General features: G+C 51.8%; 1 protein-coding gene across 4 annotated transcripts in view; it reads left to right on the forward strand.

Moving 5' to 3' along the window:
* Nucleotides 1–14,526, forward strand: part of Igsf9b (immunoglobulin superfamily, member 9B) — a 45,878-nt gene that overhangs the window by 20,554 nt on the left and 10,798 nt on the right. For 3 of the 4 annotated variants that reach the window (XR_015626609.1, NM_001376950.2, XM_087561785.1), the window contains exons 8-18: nucleotides 1,560–1,702; nucleotides 2,003–2,143; nucleotides 2,234–2,350; nucleotides 2,599–2,749; nucleotides 3,634–3,757; nucleotides 6,175–6,350; nucleotides 7,776–8,002; nucleotides 8,774–8,858; nucleotides 10,900–11,061; nucleotides 11,794–11,839; nucleotides 12,376–14,031. Coding sequence is in view for 3 of the 4 variants with exons in the window: in NM_001376950.2 (NP_001363879.1) it covers nucleotides 1,560–1,702; nucleotides 2,003–2,143; nucleotides 2,234–2,350; nucleotides 2,599–2,749; nucleotides 3,634–3,757; nucleotides 6,175–6,350; nucleotides 7,776–8,002; nucleotides 8,774–8,858; nucleotides 10,900–11,061; nucleotides 11,794–11,839; nucleotides 12,376–14,031 (3,028 nt within the window). In the remaining variant the exon portion in view is untranslated. The remainder of the gene's footprint in view (nucleotides 1–1,559; nucleotides 1,703–2,002; nucleotides 2,144–2,233; nucleotides 2,351–2,598; nucleotides 2,750–3,633; nucleotides 3,758–6,174; nucleotides 6,351–7,775; nucleotides 8,003–8,773; nucleotides 8,859–10,899; nucleotides 11,062–11,793; nucleotides 11,840–12,375; nucleotides 14,032–14,526) is intronic. The other variant, NM_001436490.1, reaches the window with a different exon arrangement.

Here is a 14,526-nt window from a genome sequence, read left to right on the forward strand (position 1 = left end):
GTGACAGACCTCCACTATTAGAACACTGGTGTGGGAGAATGACATACACCCGAGGACATGGAGTAGCATGGTGATCTAAGCCAGGCTCTGAGCTGAGGACAAGTAGAGGAACAACTGGCAGCTATGGGAACGCTCCCCAATGGCTGTACAGGTCAGAGCGTCTGCAGGGGTCTGTTGTGTACAGGCAAGGCCACAGAGTGAAGCAGAGTTGAGCTTGCTGTGTGCTTTCTCATTTCTGTGGGATGACTTTGTTGGTGGAGTCAGCAAAAGCCTCAGTTCTCTTGCACTACCGGCAACTCACAAGGATCTGTAGCATGCCATGGTGGCACAAGCTCTTGCCTTATGAGCTGGGAAGCCCAGCATACTGGGTATATCCTCCTAGAGCTGTAGTAGGAAAAGCAGGAGACTGGATATGCTCTTTCTGCACTGGGACAGAAGGGCTACAGGGAGGGGAAGCTTCACCTTGCAGGTTTGCCTCTGTCTCTGGGCTGTGGGCAGGCGGTGCCGTGCGAGCTAAAAGGTGGCAGCGATGCAGGAGGGATCAAGCCAACAGGGACCAGCCTTCCGGAGGATGGCAGACCAACCGAGAAGGCTTCATCCTCGGAGCTGTGGGAACTGTTCTCTTGCAGAGGTGTTTTGGTTTCTCTGGCTCTCCTCAGCACCAGCACCCACTCCCACTTGTCCCTCTTTACATGCCCCCCCTTTCCTTCCTCCCTTCAAAGAGAATCCAGGGAGTTGAGATTTATAGGTGGGTGAGACAAGGATCTTATTTCTGCTAAAGAGTGGTGTTCAGAGTATTTCCCATTCATAAACCCTTTGAAAACCTTGGAGGAATTTAAAAGAGAGAGAGAGAGAGACTATCATACAAAAGTAGGAAGCTACATCTAAATATATAACTGGGCCTGGTATTTATGTAAGGCTGTTCTCTGAAGAGCTCAGAATGCTTGAAAGGTACCAACCATCTCATTCATCACAGCCTCCCTAGCTCTGGATCTTTCTCCTTTGTAGCCTAGGTGTCCTGGGGAGAAATGAGAAGAGATGACTTAACTTTCAGCCCAGGGCTACAGGGCCTCTCCCCTGTTCTGGGGCCATGATAGGTTTTCACTTTCAACTGCAGAGACGGGTGGAAGACTGAGGCCAAGGGAGGCAAGACACCCAGCACCAGGAATACCTACCATTATGCTCAGGACAGCACTGTGCACAGAACTGACATGGCACTTTTGGTTTAGGATACAAAGTAGTTGGAGAAGTGCATGGTCATTGTTGGCTTGGCAGGGCTGGGGACATTTCCATATTCTGAAGACCAGGGCAGTTTGAAATATGCCTCTGAATGTCTCCAAGCATTCTTCAACATCCCAAGGTTCTTAAAAGCATAGTAAACCAGACAGGTGAGCATGGTGCTAGAAAGCTGGTCTTGCTGTCCCTGGCTCCTAGCACCTCGTTGAACATTGAGAATCTCAACTAGTAGGTGTGAAGGTTCTTTGCAAAGGAATGGGGTCGCCCTCTGCCTTGATTGCTCACCTGGCTTCTCACGTTTCCCCACGCTACCCCTTTCACAGACCCAGCCCGTGTCCTCAACATGCCCCCTGTAATTTATGTGCCCGTGGGAATCCATGGCTATATCCGCTGTCCTGTGGATGCAGAGCCGCCTGCTACTGTGGTGAAGTGGAATAAGGATGGCCGGCCCCTGCAGGTAGAGAAGGTATGAGTGAGGTGCATGATGGGATTCTGAAGGAGCAGCATCTTCTGACAATAAAGATGCTGCCTCTGGACGCTGGTTCTCTGCCAGCCCCACTCCTCCTAAAAAGCCTAGGCAGACAAAGAGCAACGATCTGGCTGGAGTTTGGCTGTGTTCCATGCCCACAGGGGATGCCAACACCCGCTGAGCTGCTATTCTGTCCTGTGCTTGGTCTAGCCCAGCTCAAACCCTGCCTGGATGTGGCTGGGATGCAGTGCCTGTGTCCTGACCATGGCTCCCTGCTCTTTGATCTGTGTCTGGCAGAACTTGGGTTGGACCTTGATGGAGGATGGCTCTATTCGAATTGAGGAGGCCACAGAGGAGGCTCTTGGCACTTACACCTGTGTGCCTTACAACACTTTGGGGACCATGGGCCAGTCTGCCCCTGCCCGGCTCGTCCTGAAGGTGAGTCCCCAGGACCGTGTGTAGCCCCTGTGGTAGGCAGTGTTTCTGTGGCCAACCTTTTATACGTACCCACCTCTGTGCTTCCATTAGGACCCCCCGTATTTCACGGTGCTACCCGGCTGGGAGTACAGGCAGGAGGCTGGCCGGGAGCTGCTCATCCCCTGTGCAGCTGCAGGGGACCCCTTCCCTGTCATCACCTGGAGGAAGGTACCTGGGCTTTGAAGCTCTTGCCCTGTGGGGGAGTCAGGGAAGAGCCACTGGGGTTCTACTTGGAACTGTGTGGACAGATCAGATGTTAGGAGGGGAGTGACACTATCGGATAGTGTAGGGGCGTTGGCAGTGGGCTCAGGGGTTGGCCCAACATCTTCATCCTCCTTAGGCTCCTGAGTGTGAGCACTTGTTCCTCAGACTGAATCCCTGCTCCCGTCCTCTTCCCTGCTCCTTGTTTGGCTAAGGTAGGGAAGCCCAGCAGAAGCAAGCACAATGCACTGCCCAGCGGGAGTCTGCAGTTTCGTGCCCTGAGTAAGGAGGACCACGGGGAGTGGGAATGTGTTGCCACCAACGTGGTCACAAGCATCACTGCCAGCACCCACCTCACTGTCATCGGTACGTGCTTGAGTAGGCCGACTGGAGTGATTGTTTTCACTCTGTAGGCATCTTTCCTAAGCCAGATTTGGGATGACGGCTTGAAACCTTTGACCTCAGGAGGCTCTGGCAGGGAGGAGGGACGGGGTCCTTGTTTGTCCTATCTTGGGGAAGTCAGAACTGGAAGGAGTAGAATGAATGACAATCAGATTTTGTGGCACCTTAGACAGGCACTGAGGATCAGGGCGGTGTCCATAGCCTGGGGCATGAGGAAGTGACTAGTACTCCTTGTTCATATTACTCTGGACTTGTCTGCCTGCCTTCTTGTAGTCTGTCCCTTTGGGGCTTGTCAGGCACAGGTGTATACAAGGTCAACATAGAGTATTTTACTGCCAGTGTAGGCTAGGAATGAAGTGGTCTGCACATTGTCCCTATCAGGGGAGCTCCTGGCCATTCTGCCCAGTCACATCCTTTGTACCCAGTAGGGGCTGGCCTCATACCTGAGCCTACTGCTGTCTGCTGTGTGGAGCTTGGCCATCTCCTGTGCCTAGAGATTAGTAAGGAGGATGTGATTTTTTTTTTGTTTGTTTGTTTCTCCCAGGACCTCAAGGGAATGCTTTTTAGCTCAAGGATGCATGGAAGTTTGATCAGGATGAGGAAGGTTCTGGTTTTTCCTCTGGCCTGTGCTCCTCTGGTGACACTAGCCTATGCAGTGGGTGGGCTTTCCTCTCTGAGCCCATCAGGACCAGGTTGGGCGTGGGACTCTGCCCTCTCTGCTGCCACCTCTTGTGATGCAACTTGGTACCCCTTGCTTTGTCTCCTCCTGGATCTCCTGCAAGGAGATGGTGAGGACCTAGCAAAGGGCTCCACTCTGTTTGGACTGAGCTGTCTCCCTTGTTCTCCAGGCACCAGTCCCCATGCCCCAGGCAGTGTCCGGGTCCATGTCTCCATGACAACTGCCAACGTGTCCTGGGAGCCAGGCTATGATGGAGGCTATGAGCAGACATTCTCAGTTTGGTACGGACCTCTGTGAGTCAGCCCCGCATGCTTTGCTTTCGGCTTCTCCCTCCCGTGCCCCACGCAGGGCATCCTGTCTGCCCCATCCTATACTGTCCTAGGGTGGGTGGTGGGTCCAAGGAGCCTAGGATCGGTACTCGACAGCTCTCCAAATGGCAAAGCGGTCCACAGTGATTGAGGTCTTAAGGACATTAGGTATTTCTATAAGGGGGTCAGTGCATCCTTGTGTTACCGCCCTGGAGGTTAGCATGCTGATTTGTACTTAATTCCACTCTTCCTTTGGCTTCTTTCAGTGGCCCCTCCTTTTAGTGTCTCACCCCATTCTTTTTTCTACATTCCTGATCTTCAGAGTATAGTGAATAGCACCCAAAGTGCAGGGTCTAGCTTTTAATTCTGCTCCTTGCCCAGAGATCCCAGGGACCATTTTGGCCCTTGCCTTCCCTGTTTGGATTTTCTCTGTAGGATCTTGTGCATGTGGGTTTCATGTCTGTTTTTGACCAGATCAGTAACTTAAGATATTTACCCAAACCCCAGGGTAGGTAGAGATCACAAATGTAAGGAAGGGGATGAGGACCCCAGGCACAGAATGGCAGGAAGAGAAGCCGAGGGCACTCCCTGGCTTCCCAACACCCAAGGCTTTTCATTTCTGATGTTCCTTCCTGTCTCGAGCTGGGAACTGCAGTCTCCAGATCCACAGACAGCATCCTCAAGTGAGGAAAATGCACATTCTATTTCCTTCTCCTTCAGCCTGACTTACCCTGTGTCTGGGGAGGAGGGACAAGCAGACCATAGACCTCAGAAAGAGACTTCAGTAGCATGGGGTCAAGGGGGGCTTCCATTTCCCTAGCAGTTCTCAGGCTGGATGCATTTCCTGAAGGATTGATTTTTCTATGGGAGAAGTGTACCTAGATAAAGGGAGATATAGTCAGAACAATCTCTCAGGCCCTGTCTGTGTTCCTCTGGATGAGGAAAGGGCCCACTGCCTAGGGGATGTTGTAAGACGTGGGTCGGGAAGTGACCTCTGCTGTTGCCCTACACCGCTGCTGGTCTGCATTGCTTGTCTCACACTCTGCCCTCTTACACTGGTAGGGAAGGGCGGTTGCCATGGTAGAAGATGCTTACTTCCCTTCTTTCTTTCTCAATGGCCCTAGCGCTCATTATACTTATACAGACATTTGGTTCCTGTAGTAGCTGCTGCTGCTGCTGCTGCTTCTTCTTCTTCTTCTTCTTCTTCTTCTTCTTCTTCTTCTTCTTCTTCTTCTTCTTCTTCTTCTTCTTCTTCTTCTTCTTCTTCTTCTTCCTCTTGTTTCCTCCTCTTCTTCCTCCTCCTTCTCTTTCCCCTTCTTCTTCCTCCCCTTTTCCTTCCTTTTCCTCTTCCTCTACTTCTCTTCCTCTTCCTCCCCCTCCTCTTCTTCCTCCCCCTCTTCTTCCTTCTCTTCCCCTCCTCCTCCACCTCCTTCTCTTTCCCCTTCTTCCTCCTCCCCTTCTTCCTTTTCCTCTTCCTCTACTTCTCTTCTTCTTCCTCCCCCTCTTCCTCCCCCTCTTCTTCTTCCTCTTCCTCCTCTTCACTTTCTTTTGCCTCAGCTTGCATTATTGGGCATACCTGCTAGTGGCAGTGAGTCGTAAAACCTAGAGGGGAACCTATGAGTATCAGTTGAGTACAGCTCAGGGATGAATAGAGCAGGCCAGTTGCCCAGGACAATGTCTCCTCCTCGTGGCGTCATCTGGAACTACACCTGTAGCAGGTGGCTTCCTTGCCTATTGGAAGTAGAAGAAGAGTGGAAAACCTCACGCCTAGATTCTTTCTTTACTCTCCGTCACCATAACTTTCCCCTTTGCTTGCGACTTCTAGCCTTCAAGGCATTAGGAGCCCTGGTCCTGCCACGGGGAGAACTCCTGGCCATTTTTGTTGAATGCCTTGGATATCCTCAGATGACCCAAGCTGGACTGGGTTGAGTGGAGCATCCTGTGATACTCTGGGCCTTACTCTCACCTGTCCCTGGTAGGGCAGATAGCCAAGATCATCTGGGTTCTTTCTCTAGCCATGTCATTGCCCAGCTGCTCACCCTCATTTCCAGTGTCCCTATTCTAGCAAGACAGAGTCCATTTATACAGTAGTACTTGGAATGAGATCCTCTCACAATGCAATGGGTAATGTGACCAGTATTTTCAGCATGATTTACACCTGGGAGACCCTTTTCACTTGGGAGGTACCACAATGGGGTGTGTCCTAGTGCCATGAAGGTTGGCATAGCCTGAGCCGGGCAGGTAACCCCACCTTGGCTCTCCCTCTTCCTGCCCTTGAACCCGGGAATGCTTGTACTTTCACTGCCTTTCCCTTGAAGACCTTGCATGTGTGCTGTTCTTTCCAGTGTGACCCACCCCACCCCTTCTCCCCCATCCTCTCTCTTTCTCTCTCTTTTGGCCAGGATGAAGCGGGCTCAGTTTGGGCCCCACGACTGGCTGTCCTTGTCAGTGCCACTGGGCCCCAGCTGGCTGCTGGTAGACAGCCTGGAGCCTGAGACTGCATACCAGTTCAGTGTCCTGGCCCAGAACAGGCTGGGGACCAGCGCCTTCAGTGAGGTGGTCACTGTGAACACTTTAGGTGAGGCCCTGGGCTGGCGCATATCGGGGGCTCTTTCTTAGCTAGACAGAGCCGAAAGTAGGGACGGAACTAACGTTAGGGCTTAGTGGGTACCGGCACCTTACAAAGTGGTCTCTGTTATAGTTTCTTGTATTTTCCAGTAAAGACTGGCCATGCACTTCTCTAAGGTTTGCCTGGTCCCATATCATGGCATTTTGATTGTATTCTGTTTGCACCTTTGCATGGAGAGGTTCAGTGATGTGTATGGGTGTTTGGCAGTTTTACAAGGGGTCAGGGGCAATCTACAGGCAGAACGATCTACCAGTAGTTGCATGTCTTCTGGGGCCCAAGAACAGCCTTGGCAAACCGACACTTCTCAGCCAGACTGGAGGTCGTGACTTCAGCACCCGCCCCCCTTTCTGCCCTGTGGACAGCAGATGTAAAATGTTCACTCCAAACTTCAAAGTTCCTCTGATTAGGGTCTCACCTATTCAAATAGCCGCACCTGGCTTAGAATTCACTTTGTAGACCAAAGCTGACCTTGAACTCACAAAGATCTGGCTGTCTCTGCCTCCCAAGTGTTAGGATTAAAGGTGTATATCACCAAGTCTAGGCTGGGTCTCATCTTGAGCTCAAGGGCCCCAAATGGAGTTGAGAGTATGACTCATGAGTCGTGAGAAGATCTCACCAGTTCTTGGGATGAGAGCAAAAGATACAGTCATTGCCTCGTTAACAGTGGGGGAAACCATCAGAGGAACCACACCTGGGAAGTGTGTCATTAGGTAATGAGGCCATAGTGTATGTAGATGGCGTGGCATTATGAGAAAATGATGCAACCTTTAGATCAATGGAGCTGATGCTGCGGGAGCAGGGTGGGGGCTGTTTTCATCAGAAACCTTTTCTGTTGCTGGAGTATACTCTAGCCATAAAAATATACAATGGGATAGATACATAACCTGTAGCGTGGTTGGATGTCACCATTGCTATGTAGTCCGCACTTTACGTGACTGGCAGAGCCGCACGTTTGTTCATACCAGTGTTACCTTGGATGTTCGAGGAACGTGCTGTTCTGTATTATAGTGAATCCTCTCCTACTAGCCAATAGGACGTTTTCAGCTCTGTAACTTCGTAGGGCATGGGAATGTTGCCGACAGAGGTGTTATGTGGCACATGACCTGTATCTTTCACTAGGTTCTTCTCTCTCCTCATAGTACCTACCTCTTCCCGTTTGAGGAGGTGCTTGGTCATTGTGCAGTTGTCTTGTTCTGCAGAGAGTCACAGATCTCTGGATCACTAGCCCTGACTTCTCTTGACGAGGATCATGAGGGCTGTTGGAGGGACCTCTTGCTGTTCTGAAAAAAAAAAAATTCTTTCCGTGTTAGGTTCTGCTTCCCACACTGGGTCGGAGTCTGTGGCCGTCATCTTTCGTCTCCCTTTTCCTCCTAGCATTCCCTGTTACAACTCCAGAACCCCTGGTGCTGGTGACCCCACCAAGGTGCCTCACAGCCAACCGGACCCAGCAGGGTGTGCTCCTGTCCTGGCTCCCTCCTGCCAACCACAGCTTCCCCATCGACCGCTACATCATGGAGTTCCGAGTTGGGGAGCGCTGGGAGATGCTAGATGATGCCATACCAGGCACCGATGGAGAATTTTTTGCCAAGGATCTGTCACAGGTGGGGACTTTAATTTTTTGCCTCTTATTCCCCGTCTCTGGAATTCGTCATGATGATTTGTAAAGTCACTGATCATTAAGAGACTCACCTCACGGCTTAGAGTCAAGCCCCAAACTGGTCTGCCTTACCTGCAAATTTTAGACTCTCCCTAGTCTGCTACCAAAGGTTGGAGTTGGTCCCCAGACCAGAGCTAGCTTATCAGCATGGAGGACCAGTGCAACACAGATAGTTTTCCTCAAATATAAACACTAGCTAGGGTGAGGCAAGAAGAAGCCAGTATGCATCATCAGACTCAAGGCCAGTTTGTTGGGTCCTAGTCAGGGTAAACTGAGGAGGCTCTAGAAAAGTTGTCTTCTAGGCTGGCCAGAAGGACTCTTGTTTTAATAATTCAGAGTCCTGAGACAAAACACGTTCCCTCTTTATTTTCTGGGGGACATCTTTTAAGAAGGAACACCTCTCTTTCTTGAGAGAGAAAACAGCTCGTTTCATAGCTAGAAGAGCCGATGTTATCCTTCCAGCTCCCTTTTCCCACAGGGTCTCACTGAGCATCTATCTCTGCGGTCTTTCTCGGTGGCCTCATGTGCATAGCTCTTGGCCCATAGATTGAATACAGTGGGAAATATGTGCACTGTAACCTTGCCCAATGTGAGCAGTCACCATTAACACTCTCAGTGACCAGTGCTCTGGGTACCCTGTTCTGTGGGCTTCATGTACAGGGTCAGTGGTGGTCTTCAGCACCTCAGCTGACTGGGTGTTGTCCCTGGATTGTAGGATACCTGGTATGAGTTCCGGGTTTTGGCTGTCATGCAGGATCTGATCAGCGAGCCCAGCAACATCGCCGGTGTCTCCAGCACAGGTACCTTGGGTTCTAAAATTGTCTAACAACAACCAGAACGCAAGCCTCAGAGCCACACGAGAGTCCTTTTGTGAAGCAGCTAATCTGGGAGCACATGTCGGCTGGGTTGAAAGCTTAAGCAGGAGTCTAGTTGAAACCTTGTGCGTCTTACGGTTTTGGAAGACCATCAGATCTGTGTTTTCATGACACATGATGTTCGGTTCCACTGTGGAACTGGTGGAGCTTCTGATACATCTGTGAGATAGCTGAGGAAGGAAATGTATTGGACCTTGTTAGAGTGTGCTGGGCGCGGTACATGCTGTGTTTGCGTGCTAGCTATGCTGTGTAAGGGGGCGGGCACCATGAATTAGAGGGGAGATACAGCAGGTCAACAAGTGTTTGTTGGATGCCTATTATAAGCTTCCTTATAATTATGTGGGTTTTATTTGGAAAATTGTTGTTTGGTGCTGTTTTCCTTCCTTCCTTCCTCTCCCGAGATTTTTTTCCCCCAGACTAAATAAAGCCAACCCCCGAGCATCTTCTCCATTTATCTTTCTTTTTCTTGGCACTGGTCCCATTTCCACAAGTCTTCTCTCTGTTCCAGAGTTTTCTGAAACACAGCAGAGACCCTCTCCAGGAGCAAGGTGTCTCGATATGGACTTGCTTACTAAGCCACCATTTCCTTGGGTGCAGCATGTTCTGAGATCCCCTGAGATCTGTTTACGAGGGTCTTGGCCAGAAAGCTCTTGTAGGGAGCCTCTTGGCATTACAGAAGCTTTGGTGTGAGCTGAGCGGAGGAGAGAAGTGGAGCCGAGGGCACACGGGGAAGAGGAGAGTGTGATTTTTGTCTTATATGTTAGGCACCCTGGGGCGTTTGTGTAAATCAAGTTGTCTCTCATAGGCAGCAAAACTCAGCTGCTTCTGTCTTGGCTTCTCTCCAGGGAAGAGACACAGAGAGATGGAACAACATAGGAAAAAAAAAACATTCCAGCCAGAGCCAAAGTAGACAACTTGAGCGTTTCGTGCGCTCAGTTCCGGGAACAGCTCTCGGTCCGTAGCCTTGCGTCTTCTTCCAAGAGTAAAGGAAGCGTGCCTCGCTAGGCAGCCCTGTTTGCTGAATGAGCTGCACCAGCAGCGGCCGTCCCTGTAGCTAACTCCCCCGAGACTCTGGTCCCATCAGTGTAATATGGATTTTTTTTTCCATTATCGTTATCGATGTGGCATTGAACGCTGGCCAGCCATCTCACAACGTCTTGGCTTATTCTTTGATGTTCTTTAAGAGTGGCACTCATGGATCTCACTGCCCTGTGTGTAAAGTACAGTGGGCTGGCTCTGGCCCTGGCACTAACTGGCCTATGGATCTGTCACGAGGTGAAGCTTTTTCTCTAATTGGGGAAGGGAGAACTGAGCCCACCTCATCCTTTCTACAGCTCCAGCTTGCTTCTAGAGCTCACATGACCAAGATGTACTAGTCCTTGCTTCAGGAAGCTGCCAGCCTGTCTGTCCTGTAAGGAGTCAGAAGACAGATTGCACCTAGATTCTATTCTAATAGTTCCTCTCCCCGAGTAAGAACTTTATCTCCCAGGCGTCTTCACTGTGTAGATGGCATAGGAGAAGGCAGAGAATTCTGACTGAAAGTCAGAACAGCTGTGCTTCTATTAGGGTACCAAGAGCAGAGTGAGCCAGTCACTGATGTCTTCATTAAGAGAAGAGTGGTGTGTGTAGCTAGCTCACAGGGTTACTATGGGAGGGCCGGATGACATGCATGTAAGTGCTTCGATACTCTCTCAGTGATAGACAAGACAGCTCCAGGGGATGACTGGTGATTATTCCCCCTCCCCCGGAAGATGCAGATATCGTACCCTACAAGGAAGTTACTTGACCATCATAGACTGTCCCATTCTCAGCTTCCACACTGCTGCACCAAACTCGTTACACTTCTTTAAAGGCTCGTGTTGGAACTGAGTGTGGAGGGAAAAGTCGCTAGGGACCAAGTGTCAGAGGAGGTGGGGAAAACTTTGGGGAGCACGGGACCCATGGGTGCTTCTGACCTTCCTTGCAGACATCTTCCCGCAGCCGGACCTGACTGATGATGGGCTGGCCCGGCCAGTGTTGGCTGGGATAGTGGCCACCATCTGCTTCCTGGCGGCTGCCATCCTCTTCAGCACTCTGGCTGCCTGCTTTGTCAACAAGCAGCGCAAACGCAAACTCAAGCGGAAGAAAGGTAGGTGCTCGTCTCCTCTGGAAACAGACGCTGGGATCTTGCAGGCAGAGCCGCCAGTGGGATTGGATTTCATCTTTAAAATATTTTTGTTCATTTCTGGAAAAATCCATATACATACACACACACACACACACATGTATATATATGCACAAAGTATTTTGATCTTACCCCTCACCACCTATCTCCAACTCTCTTCAGGACCTACCAACCGCAGTCTCCTCCCACTTAATGTCCTCGTTTTAAATTTATTATTACTATGATCATTACCACCACCACCACCACCACTACTACTACTACTACTACTACTACTACTACTACTACTACTACTACTACTACTTCTTCTTTGACAGACAGGATCTTGCTCTATTTATAGACCAGGCATGCTTCAAACTTGAGATTCTCTTGCCTCAGCCTCCCAAGTGCTTGTATTAGAGGCATGTGCCTCCATGCAATGGGACTTGATTTGAAAGGGGGAAAGAGAGACAAAGGGTACTAGAGGGAAGAAGATAGGGCCATGGATACAGGGAGAGAGGGCCTGGTGGTTGTGTGACCTCTTAGCTGGGCATAGAGCTGCCAGGCAAGTGAAGCCTTTTCCTCTGTGACTTTATAATGGGCCCTTCTATGGATCCTTGGGTACGGAGTCTTGTGTGTGTGTGTGTGTGTGTGTGTGTGTGTGTGTGTGTGTGTGTGTAGGGGCTGAGACCGCTCCCTTTTTTTCTTGTTCCCTTCCAGATCCTCCGCTCTCCATCACTCACTGTAGGAAGAGTCTTGAGTCTCCGTAAGTGTCTCTGCCTGTCAGGGGTCTGTAGGTAGAAGGGGGAGGCTAGACATAGTAAACTATTAGCTTGCGTTGATCCTATCTCCTTAGGGTATTTTATACCTGCTGATTTGGCTTGTCTGTTTTAAGTTGCCCACATGGATCGAGGGTGGGTAGTCTATAGATAATTCAAGCTCGCCGCGGCTCGTTTGTTTAGCCTTGTACTGTTATTTCTGTAATGTTTTCTGGTCCTTTGCTGGAGTCAGCATTAATATTGGCTTGTATCTCTGAACAAGTAGAGAATAAAATTGGAATTGTGCACAGGCAGGATGTACCAAATTTAGGGGCAAGTCAGTAGAAAAGTAGCAGAGTGGATGTTCATTCTAAAAATGGACGGCATGTGTGTAGACAATGGAGAGAGTTGGCCAGAATTTCTGACCAAAATGTTCAGCCCATCCATGCTTGTTTCCCTTGGAGTCACTGTTAAAGACAAAGAGAAGAAGCTGAAGGCAGTGTGTATAGCACCCCTTATCATCTTCTGTTTCTTACACTTACAGCTTGTCCTCTGGCAAGGTGAGTCCTGAGAGTATCCGCACACTCCGAGCCCCGTCTGAATCCTCTGACGACCAGGGCCAGCCAGCAGCCAAGAGGATGCTGAGCCCTACAAGGGAGAAAGAGCTGTCCCTGTACAAAAAAACCAAGAGGGCTATCAGCAGCAGGAAGTATAGCGTGGCCAAGGCTGAGGCCGAAGCAGAGGCCACCACACCCATTGAACTGATCAGTAGAGGCCCGGATGGCCGCTTCGTCATGGGCCCGTCGGAGATGGAGCCCTCTGTGAAGGGCCGGCGAATCGAAGGCTTCCCCTTCGCTGAGGAGACGGACATGTACCCTGAGTTCCGGCAGTCAGATGAGGAGAATGAAGACCCACTGGTACCCACGTCTGTGGCTGCTCTGAAGCCTCAACTGACCCCTATGTCTTCCAGCCAGGACTCTTACCTGCCACCACCAGCATACAGCCCTCGGTTCCAGCCTCGAGGGCTCGAGGGCCCCAGTGGACTGGGAGGACGACTCCAGGCTACTGGCCAAGCGAGGCCTCCTGCCCCTCGGCCCTTCCAGCATGGCCAGTATTATGGGTACCTCAGCAGCAGCAGCCCTGGGGAGGTGGAGCCTCCACCCTTCTATATGCCAGAAGTGGGCAGCCCCTTGAGCTCAGTCATGTCGTCCCCACCCCTGCACACCGAGGGGCCTTTTGGCCACCCTACCATCCCTGAGGAAAACGGAGAGAATGCTTCTAACAGCACTTTGCCCTTGACTCAGACACCTACAGGAGGGCGCTCCCCTGAGCCCTGGGGCCGGCCAGAATTTCCCTTTGGGGGACTGGAGACCCCAGCTATGATGTTCCCCCACCAGCTGCACCCCTGTGATGTGGCCGAGAGTTTGCAGCCCAAGCCCTGTCTGCCCCGAGGACTGCCCCCAGCCCCGCTCCAGGTGCCTGCAGCCTATCCAGGCATGCTATCTCTGGAGGCACCAAAGGGCTGGGTAGGCAAGTCACCTGGCAGGGGTCCCATCCCGGCGCCCCCTGCCACCAAGTGGCAGGAAAGACCTATGCAACCTCTGGTCAGCCAAGGGCAGCTAAGACATACCAGCCAAGGTATGGGGATACCGGTGTTGCCTTACCCGGAGCCAGCCGAGCCCGGGGGGCACGGTGGCCCCAGCACATTTGGCCTGGACACTCGGTGGTATGAGCCCCAGCCCCGGCCCCGGCCCAGCCCCCGGCAGGCCCGGCGTGCCGAGCCCAGTTTACATCAAGTGGTGCTACAGCCCTCCCGGCTCTCACCTCTGACCCAAAGCCCCCTTAGTTCCCGCACTGGCTCCCCTGAGCTCGCTGCTCGTGCCCGACCTCGACCAGGCCTCCTGCAGCAGGCAGAGATGTCAGAGATCACCCTGCAGCCGCCAGCCGCGGTCAGCTTCTCTCGCAAGTCAACACCATCATCCACGGGATCTCCTTCACAGAGCAGCCGCAGTGGGAGCCCCAGCTACAGGCCCACAATGGGCTTCACTACTCTGGCCACAGGCTACCCTTCTCCACCACCTGGCCCTGCCCCTCCGGCGCCAGGGGACAACTTGGATGTGTTTGGACAGACGCCTTCCCCTCGGAGGATGGGGGAGGAGCCACTCCGGCCAGAGCCCCCAACAACCTTACCTACTTCAGGGTGAGTGTAAGCCACTGTCTCTGGCCTACTTCTGGCTAGTCTCCCCACGCCTTACCCTGTCCCCTACCTCCCCATCATCCTAATAATGGGGCTTGTTTGGGACCCACTATGGCACCCCTGGGAGAGGAGTTCTGGCCGCACATTGGCAGAGGATCGTCACTGGAACGGATGGTCTTACCTGCTGGTACCCTGCCAGGCACTTCCGGAGTCTCCTCACCCAGCCCAGAGTTCTGTGAAGGCTCTTCATATATCAGGAATGTGGGGAAGGGGAAGGGAACAGCATAGCAGGCAGTGATGCCTGTGAAAGCTGCCCATGATGTCGAGGCTGGCCACATCCCTGTGATCCTGGTGTTGGATAGTGCTGCTTCCCTAGAGCTGCCTGCAGATCGTGTGTCTCCTCTTGTGTAGCCACTCCATACCAAGCAGGACCACTGATCTGAGACCCCATGTACTCAAATACCTGCTCCTTAGCGTGCCTAGTAAGTGCTGGACTCC

The sequence above is a fragment of the Rattus norvegicus genome, chromosome 8 (genome assembly GCF_021556685.1).
Source record: "Rattus norvegicus strain SHRSP/BbbUtx chromosome 8, alternate assembly SHRSP_T2T, whole genome shotgun sequence".
Taxonomy (NCBI): Eukaryota; Metazoa; Chordata; class Mammalia; order Rodentia; family Muridae; genus Rattus; species Rattus norvegicus.